The sequence below is a fragment of the Callospermophilus lateralis genome, chromosome 13 (assembly GCF_048772815.1).
Source record: "Callospermophilus lateralis isolate mCalLat2 chromosome 13, mCalLat2.hap1, whole genome shotgun sequence".
NCBI classification, from domain to species: Eukaryota; Metazoa; Chordata; class Mammalia; order Rodentia; family Sciuridae; genus Callospermophilus; species Callospermophilus lateralis.
The window spans coordinates 103,965,879-103,980,045 of NC_135317.1; the positions used below are offsets into that span (position 1 = coordinate 103,965,879).

Sequence of the window (14,167 nt, forward strand, 5' to 3'; positions counted from 1 at the left end):
GAGGTGCTGCTGCTTCCAATCAGACCCAGCCATGAGGTCTTTCAAGAATGTAAATCTTATCATGTCATCTAGCTGGAGACACCCTTCCCTGGCTTCTCTCTCCCTCACAATCAAATGCAAAATGCTCATTCCTTTAAGGCCAACATCATCTTGCCCTGACACCATCTTGGAGACCACCTGCCAGTCTGTCCTGCCTCACGGTGTTCCAGACATACAGACCTTCTTGGGGCTGCTCTGAGACGCTGTGCTGTGCGTGGCTTTGCCTCTGCCCCGAATCGCCTTCTTCAGACAGTCACAGCATTTAATCTCTCCTTTCCTTGAGAAGTCCATGCCAAGGCCTGCTCTTCAAAGGGGTTCCTCTGGTCACCTGCCCCTTGCTCTCACTGACCCTTTAACTTATTTAGGTGGGACTTTCCGTTATCTTGATGCTTCGTGATTACTGTTACACATGCACTTGCCCAGTGTCTGCTCCATGGAGCAGGACCTTATAGCTCACCTGTCTCACTGATGCCTATGATGATAAAAAGCATGTGCCCAGAAGGTTTTTTTGTGGAATGGATGAATAAAAAATTAAGTATACATGCATGTTTAATATAGAATGTTTGTGAAAGTAAACACACCACCATCAATGGATACAGAAGAGTAATAAGCAATTAGAACTGAAACTTAGGTGGAAGTGATTTCCTCCAATTTTTAAAATGATTTCTTCATAGTCTCTCGAGAGGCATGCTTCTATGCAGATCTGTATGCCCCCACAGGAGAAAGACTGGACAGCAATTAGGAAAATCGTAGATGCGTCGGTACCTTGGTATCACCAAGGAAGCATCAGGTGCAAGTCATACTGAGAGGGCTCAGGGCACTGTGTGGGAGGGTCACTGTTTTAAGTGCCACCCAGACACATGCATAGGATGGAAGGGGTCGAGGGGCCCACGTGTAAACTAAAACAGGAGCAGGAAGAACATTTTGGTACAAATCCTCCGCCCTTTACTCCTGGAACTCTGTTAATTTCCAGTGTAAGCCCAGGGATGCGGCTGGGCCTAAAGTTTCCCAGAAATGCTACAATTTTCTCCCATTGTACCCAAATCTCAGACTGAGCCTGGAAAAGCCTCTGTCCCTACTGTGAGCCTAGATCAGTACGCGCTCTGCACTGTGAAGGGACTGAGAGCCAAGGAAGCAGCACAAGGCTCAAGCTGGACCGGATCCTGGGGCTCTACTTTGGTGCTTCCACACTGGGGAGAAGCCAGGGTGGCGTCAAGACCCAGGAGCAGCAGGTGCAGAGACCCATCCATCTGCAGCGTGCCCAAGGGCCAGTGCACACAAGATGGGCGGGACTTCCAGAGCTTAAACTCAGACTTCAGATGCGTCTGTGTAATATTATGGTTTCTAAAGAACACAAGGAGAAGGTCTGTTTATTAACTTCAGTGAGAGAAGTGTCTCCAGGACACTTGAAGTGTATTAATAAAGATAAGTGGAAAGAGCCATACTGTTTTTTGTTCTTTCACACTCATAGTGACATTAGCCAGAGTTCAATACAGATACAACCACGGGTACAAGTAATACAGACACAAGGAAAAGAGAGAGATTTATTTTAAAAAAATGAGTATTTTTTTTTAGAATCTGAAATACTCTTGTTACTACTGATGATATGTTGCTCCTATTAATATTGTGGAATAACACAGAGAAATCATATAATACTGTGGGATAACGTGCAGAGGAAATCTTGATCTGAGAACATGTAGCTTATGTTTTGTGGCAAGGGAGGGCACTGATTATGTTCTTAATTCAGAAATCTGATGGAGAAAAGCATCATAAAAAGCAACATAAAGAGAATGAAGTATCAGCCAAGAGTTTGCCAGATTAACTAAATCAGAAAGAAAACTAGTTGCTCTAGCATGTGGTACAAAGAACTAGCATATTTTCTTCAACACGGGTAATAATAATTGTTAAATAAGAGGTATAGCCAACTTACTAAGGACTTGTCAGGGTAGACCCCAGCTCTTAGTAGAGAAGCCTTCCAGCTGTCCACATCCTCTTGAGAGTCGCAGGCCAGCTCAAGGAAACGGTAGTCTTTGTACACGTTCCTGGAGTTAAAAAAACAAAACCAAACCGTACTCTTAGTTTTAAGCCAAATAAAAAAGGATTCTATGTCACTGCAGACAATGATGATATAGATGACAGTCCAAGCAGAAGTTCCCAGATAATCACTAGAGAAAAACCAAACAATCTCTTGTATTTAAAAACATTTAGCAAATTCTGATATGTGTTTATCACATAATTATTTCTAAAGAAACGCCTCACAGTAAAGAGTTCATTTTATCTGTGCTGCTGAGCAATTCAAGGGCAAAGGGCACATACACTCCCTGAGATGATACCCTGGGTGCCAGCCGACTGGAGGGCTCTGGGGAAGGCATTTGCAACTGTCCAATAATAAGATCAGTTTCTAAGGCCATTTTACAAGTCTGAGTGACTAAGCAGCTCATAAAGCTTTTAAATGCAGGGGAATGATCTTACAAACCTCAAAGACTGTTTAGATTCGGAACAGAAACGCTCGTCAAATTGTGAAAAGGAAAGGTGACCAGAGTTTAACAGGGTGCGATGCCTATGATGTGTCATCTAAAACTGGGACAACACTATGGTTTTCCTAATAATGAAAGTGCATACAGTGTAAGAAGCCCATGTTGAAAAATTGGAAAACAAATGAAAATATAAAAGTGGCAGCTATCATCCAGGTGTGGGACACACAACCAGTGGGTGACACATAACCTCATGTTCATACATTCTTCAGTTCCACACGTTCATACAGTGGAAACTCCTTTTTCCGGCGCCTCCTTTTCTCTCTAGCTTTCTCATTAATGTTATCATATGACCATTTACCATACCGTTAGATCTTTATAAACACTGTAATGCCAGAATGGCCATTAATATAAATGGATGAACATTTGCTTACCCTCCTCCTGATATTAGATAATTAAATAATTTCCTTTTTGTTATTCCTATCATAAGTAATATTTACATAAATATCATTCATGCATATTTGCCACATTAACTGTTATTATTTTCTGAGGAAATACTACTAGAGAATTGCAGGATCAAGCCTTGTGATCATTTTTAAGATGATGATATACAGTCCAATTACCTTTGGGAAAACACAGCCCGACTTAGGCAGACGCTAGCAGCTACAAGATCACAGTCTTCTCTCCTTTCTCGTCCCCAGGTGCTCTCATTGGTACCCAGCAACCTCAGCTTCCACCCAGCCGCACACGCCCATGTGCTGTGTCCATCTAGACAGCCTGAGGCAGGCTGCCCACCGACTTCTCTGCTTCCCTGACGGTGACCCTGGACATGAACCGTGAACTGGTGATTTCCAGCTGGTCTTCTTCCACTGTTCCCATGGCTTGTGGCAGTGGTGTCATCTGGATACTTCAGGATATTTCTGACACTTTCCATGTGTCCCCAACCCTCTTCCATTTGCCACTTAAGAGTGTCACGACCTTGTCATTGACTCTCTCTTGGACCATTACAATAGCCCCGCAGTGGCCTCCCAACATCCCACCTCCCTTTCCATTTGTTCTCTGCACGGGATCCTCATGACCTGAGAATGTGAACGACGTCTCTTCCCTGGGTAAGACCCCAGTGCAGCCGCTTCTAGACCAGAGCCGCCATGATGGCCCTCATCCCCTGCAGGCAGTGGCCATGGCCTTGTTCTTTGGCTGCTTTGCACACCTGGCCCTCTGCTCCAGCCTCCAGCCTTCCTTTAGGTTCCTGGGAACCCTTCCCTGACTCCCACCTTGTTCCCACTTCTGTTTACCTTTTCGTCCTACCTCCTACCAGGTTGGTGCTTTTCCTTTTCTCTCTGTCCCTTTGCCTTTCTTCCCTTTCTCTCCTTCCTCCGTGCTCATCCTCATCCTCCCTCCCTACCCGCCTCCTCTATTCTGATGAAGGTCTGCCTTTTCAGTCAGCCATAGACTCCATGAGGACAGTGCGCGGATCATATGTATGTCCCCAGGGGATTCTGGGATGACAGTGGCTTAACTGGACTCCATTTCCTCTGCACTCCTGCTCAGGCCAAACAGACCTTCCTTCTCAAGTCAGGCGGACCTCAGGATTGGGACCCAGGACCCAGGGTGAGGGTGTGAGGGACACAGCTGTCGTACTTTCTTGCTTTGGGTTGGACAAGAGCTTTGTGGCCACCGCGTGTGGCATACCCCTGTTACAAGGGCCCCTCAACAACCACAGGGCCCCTCCGTGTGCCTGACCCCGCGCCCTCAGGAGGCACGAAGACGCAGAGCCTTCTCCACTCTAATGCAGGTGAAGGGATCCCTCCTGGTGCCCCCACAGGAAAGCGGCAACTTGCGAGCCCACAGCTGCTGAGAGGTCTGAACAAATGAGAATAAAAGGACGCTTACAGAGCCCGAGCCGCCAGAGAGAAGGAAGGAGGACAGTGATCACCAAGCCATCAATGGGGGAGAACCCCAGGGAGAAGGACCAGAGGGAGCCCTGAAGAGCTGCATGTGCAGGCTCCTGGGAATTCCAACATCGGACCGTCCAGTTAGAACGTCAAGTAGACACGAGGAAAGGATGGTCATTACTGAGAGCAGAACTAGCAACGCTCAAGATCCATCAGGAAAAGTGGAAAATATAGAAGGAAAATAATGAGATCATGGAGAAGACAGACCTGGACACCTAACCTGAAAATATCTGGAGTCGTAAAAAAGGAAGATGAGAGGAAAAAAAGAATCATAAAAGAAACTATTTTTTTTTTAAAGGAAACTTTCTCTGGGTTTTGCAGAGACACTTAAAATATGTAGATTGAAAGTGCAGTTCCACTTAGGCACCTGGGTTCTGAAATTGAGAAAATATTTTACAGACTGCTTTTAAAACACAGAAAGGTAATTACAAAAGAAGATGAACTGGCTGTCCCTGGGCTGAACATTCAAATGGCAGAAGGCTGTGAAATGATACCCCAGGGCTGCAGAGTTGGCACCCATGGCCATGGAGATGTGATCCACACACTCCAGGGAACCCCGAAGCTGGCTCAGGGCTAAAGCAGCCCAACAGACCCTGAGAGGGGCCTCCAGGCGAGGAGAGATGAGGAAGAGAGGAAACAGGGGCTACAGCACCCACAGCCACATGGAGACAAGTGCAGAGAGACCAGGAGTGTCCATCATGAGGGCCAAACCCGGACGCTGGACACACAGGAAGTACTCAGCCACACTCACCAAAAGTGCTAATCTGGGAAGGGCTGGAGACGGTGGAAATGTACCCAAGGTCTCCTCTGGCAAGTGGAGGGGTGGAGAGGGGGGAAACAGAATTAAAGGGATCTTGGAGGTCAGGGAGCTGGGGCGGGGGGGGGGAGGAGGAGGAGGAGGAGGAGGAGGAGGAAGAGGAGGAGGAGGAGGAGGAGGAAGAGGAGGAGGAGGAGGAGGAAGAGGTCGTCTCTCATCAGAGAAATAATAACTCGCCTCATGGATTAATAGGACTATTTATTGACTATGTAGTGATGATACTAATATTTCATTAACTATTATGGAAGTAAAGAGTATAATTAAACTCCAGAATTGAAAAAAAGGAAGAGAGAAATTAATCATCTTTGGAGCAAATCAACCAAAAGAGAAAAAGGGTAGAATTAGAAAAAAAGAAAAAAATGACATAAAAAATTGAGTATATTAATTATTAAATTAGTGCAAAGGGACTGAATCTTCTAAACTCAGGCAAGCATTTTAGGTGAAAAAAACAAAACCTAGTTATGTAATATTCATAAAAATAAAAGTGCAAAGAGATATCAGGTAAGAAAAAATAAAGAAATTTTTAAAGTATAAATGGCAATATTAACAGCATACAAGTAGAATTTAAAATTATAATAAATGATATCACAGTATGAACAGAAATATTCTGTAATGATATGAGGTATATTTTATGGAGTTTGGAAAATATTCATAAAGCTGTTTGCACCAAATAATGCAGTTGTTAAGTAAATGAAGCAGGTGCTACTAAAAATACAACACGAACTCAAAATAATTAATTGAAATAGAAGCATAGGTACTTTTTAGTGTATTAATAGCTATGCATAATAGTGGTGTTCATTTTGCCATATTAAGTGCATATAAAATACCGTTCTCCATTTCAATCCCCAGTACTTCCTCTTTCCCTCCCCCTATATCGTTCCTCTACTCGTATAGACACATTTTAATATAACTCTTCTCAAATTGGATGGTTATAATGAACAAAAATAAAACACATAATGGAAATAAGTAGTATAATCAAAGAAGTTCTTTTAATAGAATTTTTATCACTTGAATAGAAAAATTGCTTAGTTTTTACAAAATGTTTACAAAAATCTGTTATCCACCTAGACCAATACTTTTACACAATATCATCCTTACTTAGCTTTAGAAAGGAAAGATCATCTATGTCATATTCTTTGATTATAAACCAAACAAAAAAAAAGGAAAAAAAGAAAAATGAAGAAAATAATTTCTAAACAAAAGAGGTAAAAGAAAAACTTGAGAAATATACTCCTAGATAACCCTGTGTCATAGAAAAAGACAAAAGGGCAGATTATTTAGAAAAAAATATAAACTCTTCATACCCAATGGAGCAGAGCAAAGGCTGTAGAAAAACGTGTGGCTTAAAATATGTTCACCATTTAGGCAAGAGGGGAAAAGTCAATGTTTACCCAGAGAAATCAAGATTATTTACAAAACAAAAAGAGATAATTAACAGAGATTAAAACCATAATTAGTGAAATAGAAGATATAAAATTCACATAACAGATAAGCTCATCCACAGTGTCTTCCCCTTACCAATACATAATTCACTTACAGTCTTAATTAAGGGGGGAAAAATGGGAGAACAAAGTATATATGATCACAAATGGGAAAGGATATATAATCAGAATCATAGGAGATATTGAAAAAAATAAAATCCAATACTATACACAATGCTATAGTAAAAACTAAGAATCCCAAAGAAATTAGTAATATCCTAAAATAGGTACAAAGTATCAAAATTAACTCAGAAATAACTGGAAAATTCAAGTGCTTGGCAAAACACCACTAGAATGAATAAGATGCTGGGTTTAAAGGGCTAATATTAAGAGCGAGACACACAAACTCTGCTGCCTTTCTCAGTACTGCCAATAATGTAGAAATCGAAATGGGAAAAGATCCCATTCACATTAGCAGCAAAGCCTATAAAAACAGAAATATTTTTTATTAAGAAAATGACAAAATCTTCTTGAGCAGCACAAAGATCTCAACAAATAGAAAGGCCTATTCGGACGAGTGGGCTTATACTGACAAAGTGACCAGCACTAACAGATACACAATAAATATTTATTGAATAATGACTCTCACATCAAATAGTGAGCATTGTGTTTAAAGAAACTTTAATTTTATAACAAAGTGGTTCTCCATCAATGCTTTGACATTTTTGCACACTAAAGATTTTGACCTTCTGGGGCTGAGGTTGTGGCTCAGTGGTGGTGTGCTCGCCTAGCATGTTCGAGGCGCTAGGTTCGATCCTCAGCACCACATAAAAATTAAAACAAATAAAAATAGAGGTGTTGTGTCCAAATACAACTAATATATATATATATATATATATATATATATATATATATATATATATATATATATATATATATCTTTAGTGGTTTATATATGTCATATATATATGACTTTGACCTTTTAATATGTTTATGGAAATGATGCTCTTTATCCTGATTTCATTACATATTTTTTGTACATTAATTCAATGGTTCCTCTCTTCTTATTTGTATTTAACAGACATATATATTTTTTTTCTTATCTTTTTTACTTTTACCTATTTTACTTTTTGAAAAGACTTATAAAAACCAATAGCATGGCTGCATTTTATTTTTATTTTCCATCTAAAAATCACCACCTATGAGTAGGGAAGTTTCAATAATGTTTATTCCTTGCCATGGCTATGAGTTTGGTCTTAGTTTTGTTATTCTGAGATGTGCTTTTATTTCAATTATTTATTTTTGGTATTTAGAATTGAACCCAGGGACGCTTACCCACTGAACCATGTCCCCATTTCTTTTTATTTTGAAACAGGGTCTCACTAAGTTGCTTAGATCCTCGCTAAGTTGTCGAGACTGGCCTTGAACTCATGGTCCTCCTGCCTCAGCTTCCCAAGTTGCTAGGATCCTAGGTGGGCACCATAGAGCCTGACTTGCTTTTATTATTATTATTATTTTTAATGCTTTTTACTATTTCCTTTGTTTAAGGTGAGAAATGAACTGCCTTTTGACATGTTTGTCTTTCAGTTTATCTTCAAGCTTTTCAAATCGTTTTGGTATGTAAAGAAATTCAGTAGTAAAAGCGTGGCTTCTCACTGCCTGAACTGAGAGCGCTTGCTTTCTGCCACTTTATCACATGGAGTTTGTTAATAGATGCAGACATACTGACCTACATTATTCCTGAATTATTGTTTTCACATCTCAAAAAAGAATTTCCTTGATTCTTTTTTAAACGTTTGTATTTGATTTTGTTACATTCAAGCAATTATTTGGAAGGAACTCTCTCTGTTTATCTTGAATAAATATTTACCATCAGGCATTTTTAATCTGGATTTCCCCATTTGTGAATTCTCACTTGGATTCGTTTTTGAGTTGGCCTCACCGTAGAGAGTTGGCCATCTGGGTTTCTGGCTGGCACAGCATCTCCTTTTCTCAAGACGATGCTGTGGAGAGATGCAGAATCAGCTTCTGGTTGTCTTTTTGTCTGCTCTACTCCTACTGCAGGCCTGGTGGGTTTTCAGGCCAGTTCACTAAATGGTGGATGGACATCTCCACTTTCCAGTATTTCTGAGACCTTCCACGTGTGCTGTGTATGTGAATTTTGGGGTATTGCAATGGATATTGAAGGGCAAAAGAGAAACTTTTCACCATCTTAGAAGAGAAATCATCTCATTTAATCTTCACAGCAACCCGGCAAAGTTGGTAGTTGAGCTCTCCCACAGATGAGGAAACAGATCAGAGATTAGGGGACTTTCCCAAGATCGAATAATCAAGAAACGGCACAATCAGGGCTTACCACTGTCCTTAACATATGGCCTCCATAAAACAAATAGCTATGAATGAGAGAAAGAAAGGATGAATGAATGAACGAAGGTGCAAGGGCATGCATGGTGCTCATTAGCTTGTGGCCAGGTCCTTTGCTTCTTGCAGAAGGCCTAAGTTATACAAGTGTCACAAATAGTTGACTGACAGACTACAACAGCACAATAAACCATTTCAAAAAAATAGGTAGATATTTAAAGGAAGAATATTCTCCAAGTAGGAAAGTTCACTGTGGTGGTGTGGAAGGGCTGATGGATCATCTCGACAGGATACAGTTATCGGTTTCTAATTATCTAGTTATTTCTCTCCCAGAGCTCTCAGCTACCACTCGGGCCATCTTGGGGAGGTATCTCCACGGCACAGAACGAGCTCCCTAAGATGTGAAGGTGCGGGACAGCAAGGCTGGACTGAGGCCCAGCAGCCCCGGCCAGCTGGAAAGCACGAGGAGCAAGGCGATGCAGACTTTCCACATTCTCTGAGCGGCTCTGAAGAATTCGGCTCTGGCCTGTTCCCACTGACCGTTCTCAAAAGTGTTTGCTTTCAGGGGCTCTTCACATGGAAAATCTTATTTTTTTTCCCCTTAAAGGAGAGCCAAATTCTTGAGAGGGAAAATAATTATCTGGTTGAAACATTAGGAGAGGGTCAAAGGCTCCCGTGGCTTTGACTGCTTCATTTCTACCCATTTCGAAGCCTCCTCTTAGGCTGCGTCTAGACATCAGAGGGGAGTTGGATGCAGGTTTAAGACACTGAATGGAGTGATTTACTGGAAGTCTCATGGATTCTGTCGATGAGCTTCCAGGTTCTCACCACACGCTGTAGCTGTGCAGATAACCCACAGCAATTTGTACTGACTGCATCGTTTTGTTTAGTCTATTTCAGCTGCAATCATGCAGATAGGAGCTTCTGAATGATTGCACTGCAAAACCAAACTGACTGGGTTTCACAGTTTGAAGCAAAGAACGGCACTGCTACCCGAGAAAACATGCAGGAGGAATTTTGATCCCTGAGGTCTTTTAAGTTTTTCACTGAAGGGAACAAGACCACGTGATGAACCCCGGTTTTGATTCTATGTGAAAATTTTGTTCACATGTCAAAAGAATGCTTTCAGCTGTTAAAAATAGGAAGTTCAATTTCTCTACCTATGATGGCTCTTCAAACATCTCAAACCAGATACTAAATGATTACGAATGTTTCAAAATAATCTTCAAATTCTTTTGTTCCAATTGTCAAATCATTAGACAAAAATAAATTTTTAGGAGAGGAACTGCTAGGCCACAAGGTCTGCACACGACCTTGACATTGAACACACATCATCAAACAGGCCCCAGGGAGGCTGGACACAGCCTGCCACAGGAGTACCCCTTACCACCCTGGCCATTCCTTCTCACGTTTCCAGCTCTGAAATTGCTCTTTTCATTGGCAATTCTTGGTTCCTAGTGAAATTGTCAAGTATATATTTATTAGGTATTTTTTTATCATTTTTTAATGCACTATGGAATTTCTTTAAATTGCAAACTTGCCTCCTGGATTTTTAAATAGGATTAATTTGTAATTAAAAAAACGTGTCTTGATAAAATTTTTTCACAAACTTATAGATGCATGTTAGGAATATGTGTGCCTGTGTGTGTGTGTGTGTGTGTGTGTGTGTAAGTCTCTAAGCCAACTCTTCAGCCAGTATCTTCAAATGTTTCTTATATAAAGAATTTTCTAGATATTACAGTTCATTCTTGGCCTTCTAAGTGTTTGCTCTATTTTAAAAGATTTTCTGAAAATGAAAAGCCAGCAACTGATTACAAACCTATGGATATAATATTATACAAAGGCAAGGAAACAGTGTGATGGGATGCTTGTCTTCTTTCTGGACAGTAAACTTTCACTAAGGTAAGCCCAGGAGAATGGAATGGAGCCCAGCAGAGCGGGGCGAGGTCAATCCCATGTGCTCTTCTGCTCTTACACCACGGCGGATAAGGCAATCTCCCTGCGTCTCAGTTTATTCATCCACAGAATATGAATAATAATGTCTACCTCCGGCTAACGATGGAGAAATATAAGGTTGTATTTGTGGAAGAGCTTAACCAATAGTCAGTATAAAGTATATATGAGCAAAATACAGAAAATTTTAAAAACTTAATTATGCATTATTGCCACTGCCTTTTGGTATTTTACCTGTGGCTGCATATAAAACCAGGGTTCTTCAGAACTGAATGCACATAGTCCTTTTTAAACAAGAGAGTAAAATTTACATTTAGTATGGTTACATTTTTTCTGGTTGGTTTGGGCCCATCATTCCGGCTTGCTGGGATGGCTGAATCCTGATTCTGGCAAATGGTACCTTCACAACTCTTCCTGTTTTGCTTTCTGTGCACGTTTGTGATAACACGGTGTTCTTATGCTGTCATCAGAGTGGGTGGTAATCCCACCATGACCTACAGCAAACCTCAGATGATCCCACTGCAGGGTCACTTGTTCCTTTAACCTGCTCTCTTACTTCTTAAGAAGTAAGACTTCACATGAGGCACTTTTAGTTGGGTTCCTCTATTTTCCTTCAGGTGTATTCCAAAAGACTTCATCAAGGTCTAAGGATATTATATTTGCTTAATTCTATTAAAAATTGGAGTTAGTATAGTTCAACTTGTATTTCGTGATTCAAAACAAGTTTCTACTGGCCACTGACTTGATAAGTAATTACAAATGTCTTTTTTGACTAATTAGAAATTTATATACCAAGGCATTGGTGATAAAGTCATCAGTCACAATTTCCATTTTGTTTTCTTTTTTGAACATTTACTCCCACTACAGATTTCTGCTGATCCCTGATTCCACAGATTCCCACCAGTCATCTCCTTCCTTACATTTTCTGTTCAGCAGATCACTGTAACCGCCACCTCGAGACCGTCAACTCTGTCCCATCTTTCCCTCCACCCTTTTACTTGCCTAATAAAACTCCAATCCAGCAATTTTCTTACTGCTCCATCTAAGTTGCTAATGAATGCAAGTCAGACAATGGGGCTGAGGGCACTCAGACCAAATTCATAATAGCAAAGATCAAGCGGGCACTCGATGTCTCCAGACCTCCAAGTTGTCATTACAAAGTTAATGGGCTCTCTCACTGTACCAGAGGACTCTCAGTTCACACCTTTCTTCCCTTCAATCTCCAAAACCCCCTTGGCCACTCTCACTTGGTTGATAATGATCCATTCTTTACAATGAAAATACAGATGAGAATTATCCATCTTCTTTCCAACAAATCCACCAGACGACCTGTACTTGTAACCACAGACTCTGCCTTTCCCTTGAACAATGAAAGGTCAAACCCAGTGTATACACTGCGCCCCATTTCTTCTAAGTCCTCCTGAACTTCCTTCCCATAATCATTCTTTTTTTTTTTTCCTCTACTTAACGATTTCTTCCTTTCTTCTCCTTGGATCATCCGCATGATAAAACCAGCATCTTAACACACACACACACACACACACACACACACACACACGCTTGACCCCTCTCCACTCCTAAGAACTCCCATTTCTCTTTGCTTGAGTTACCGTGATCACTTCCTGCAGCCTCCCCCTCTCCAGGGAGGATGGTGGTCCTTCCTGCCAGGTGTGTTCTACAGGTGGCCAGAGCCATCCTCAATCCCCTGCCGGGTGCTCTGCGGCTCTACTGCAGCTCTGCCATTGCAGGCCTTGCCCTCTCAAGACTTCTGCACCGCTATCCCGACTCCAGGTTTCTCCACGATCTCTTTTGCTGTCCCTTCCTCCTTTGTTAAACCTTTGAATTCTGGGATCTGAGGGCTAGGTCCAGGGTCCAATTCTGTCCGCCTTTTCTCACGTGGTCCTTAAATATCATTCGAATGTGGGTGAGCTACAGATCCCATGTCCAAGCCCCTGTCTTCTCCCTGGGTGACCACTGCAGCTCCTAACCTCTCCTTGATACTCTCCACCAGGAAGCCACCCTGGCCCTGCGTCACCATCCTGCTCAGCATCCTCTAGTGAGCGGGAAGAATTCAGGCCTCTGGGGACAACCCACCTGCCTTCTTGCCCTGCTTCCTCACCGCCCCCTTGCTTGCTCTGGGCCAGCTCGGGCTGGAGGGATGTTCCGCCTCATCACTTGCATCCTTGATCCACGGCCATCCCTTGGGGAAGCCTTGGGCTCAACAGCTCAAGTTCTGCCCCACCCCCGACCCCCTCTCATTCATTTCATTCTTCTGTTTTCTCCAGCACTTATCTGTATCAAGATCACATCTGTTAGATCTGTTGTCTCCCGCCAACCGCCAACTGAAATCTAAGTTCATTGGTGGGGCTTTGAGTGTTCACCAAGAGGTCCCCACATTTACACACAATAGTAGGGACTCGTTAGCATTATTATTATTATTTTCTTTTTTTTTTTTTGCCTGATTGAACACTGTCATTGATTTTTCTTGGTATCAAACTTCTTCAGAGATTCTCCATAATTAATGATACAAAGATCCTACACTGCTCTAAATTGAGAATGAAACCTGTGATTTCATTCATGTGAATTTAATAAGCTAGGACCAAGAATTATTTTTTATCTTTATAGTCCTGATTTCACATATCTATGGAAACAAAACAGAAGTGCAATAAAAGTAGAAATTATGATAAAAAGCCAGACAGAAAAGAACCACCAAACCATTTCAAATAATATAAAACTCCAAAAACACTTGTGTCAAATAGCAACTCAAAACTATAATCACATGGTATATACAAAACAACAGAATGGTATTACACACAGGACTAAAATTCTGCACATGTAGCCAAAACTCTATTCAGAGGTTTAAAAAAAAAAAAAAAAAAAAAAAAAAAAAGCACTCAGCCCTGTATGCCTTATCATAAAAAAATAAAAAAGTTAAAGCACACACTGTCAGCATTGCATTTAACAAGTTGGAAAATTATAAAAACTAAGAAGAATACAGGGCTTTTATAAAGTCAGGAATTAATTATGGAAAACCAAATATACCATGGTTAAATTTAAGAGCTTGTTCTTTGATGAATCAGACAATGAGACAACACTGTAATATAAGCAGTGGGAAAACAAACAAAATTAGAAACGAGACTTAACAGG

At 41.2% G+C, this 14,167-nt stretch overlaps 1 protein-coding gene across 5 annotated transcripts in view; it reads right to left on the bottom strand.

The window, feature by feature from the left end:
- Dnm3 (dynamin 3) overlaps window positions 1-14,167 on the bottom strand; it is a 429,318-nt gene that overhangs the window by 85,615 nt on the left and 329,536 nt on the right. For all 5 annotated transcript variants that reach the window (XM_076872838.2, XM_076872840.2, XM_076872839.2 and 2 more), the window contains one exon: window positions 1,970-2,081. In XM_076872838.2, coding sequence (XP_076728953.1) covers window positions 1,970-2,081 — 112 coding nt within the window. The remainder of the gene's footprint in view (window positions 1-1,969; window positions 2,082-14,167) is intronic.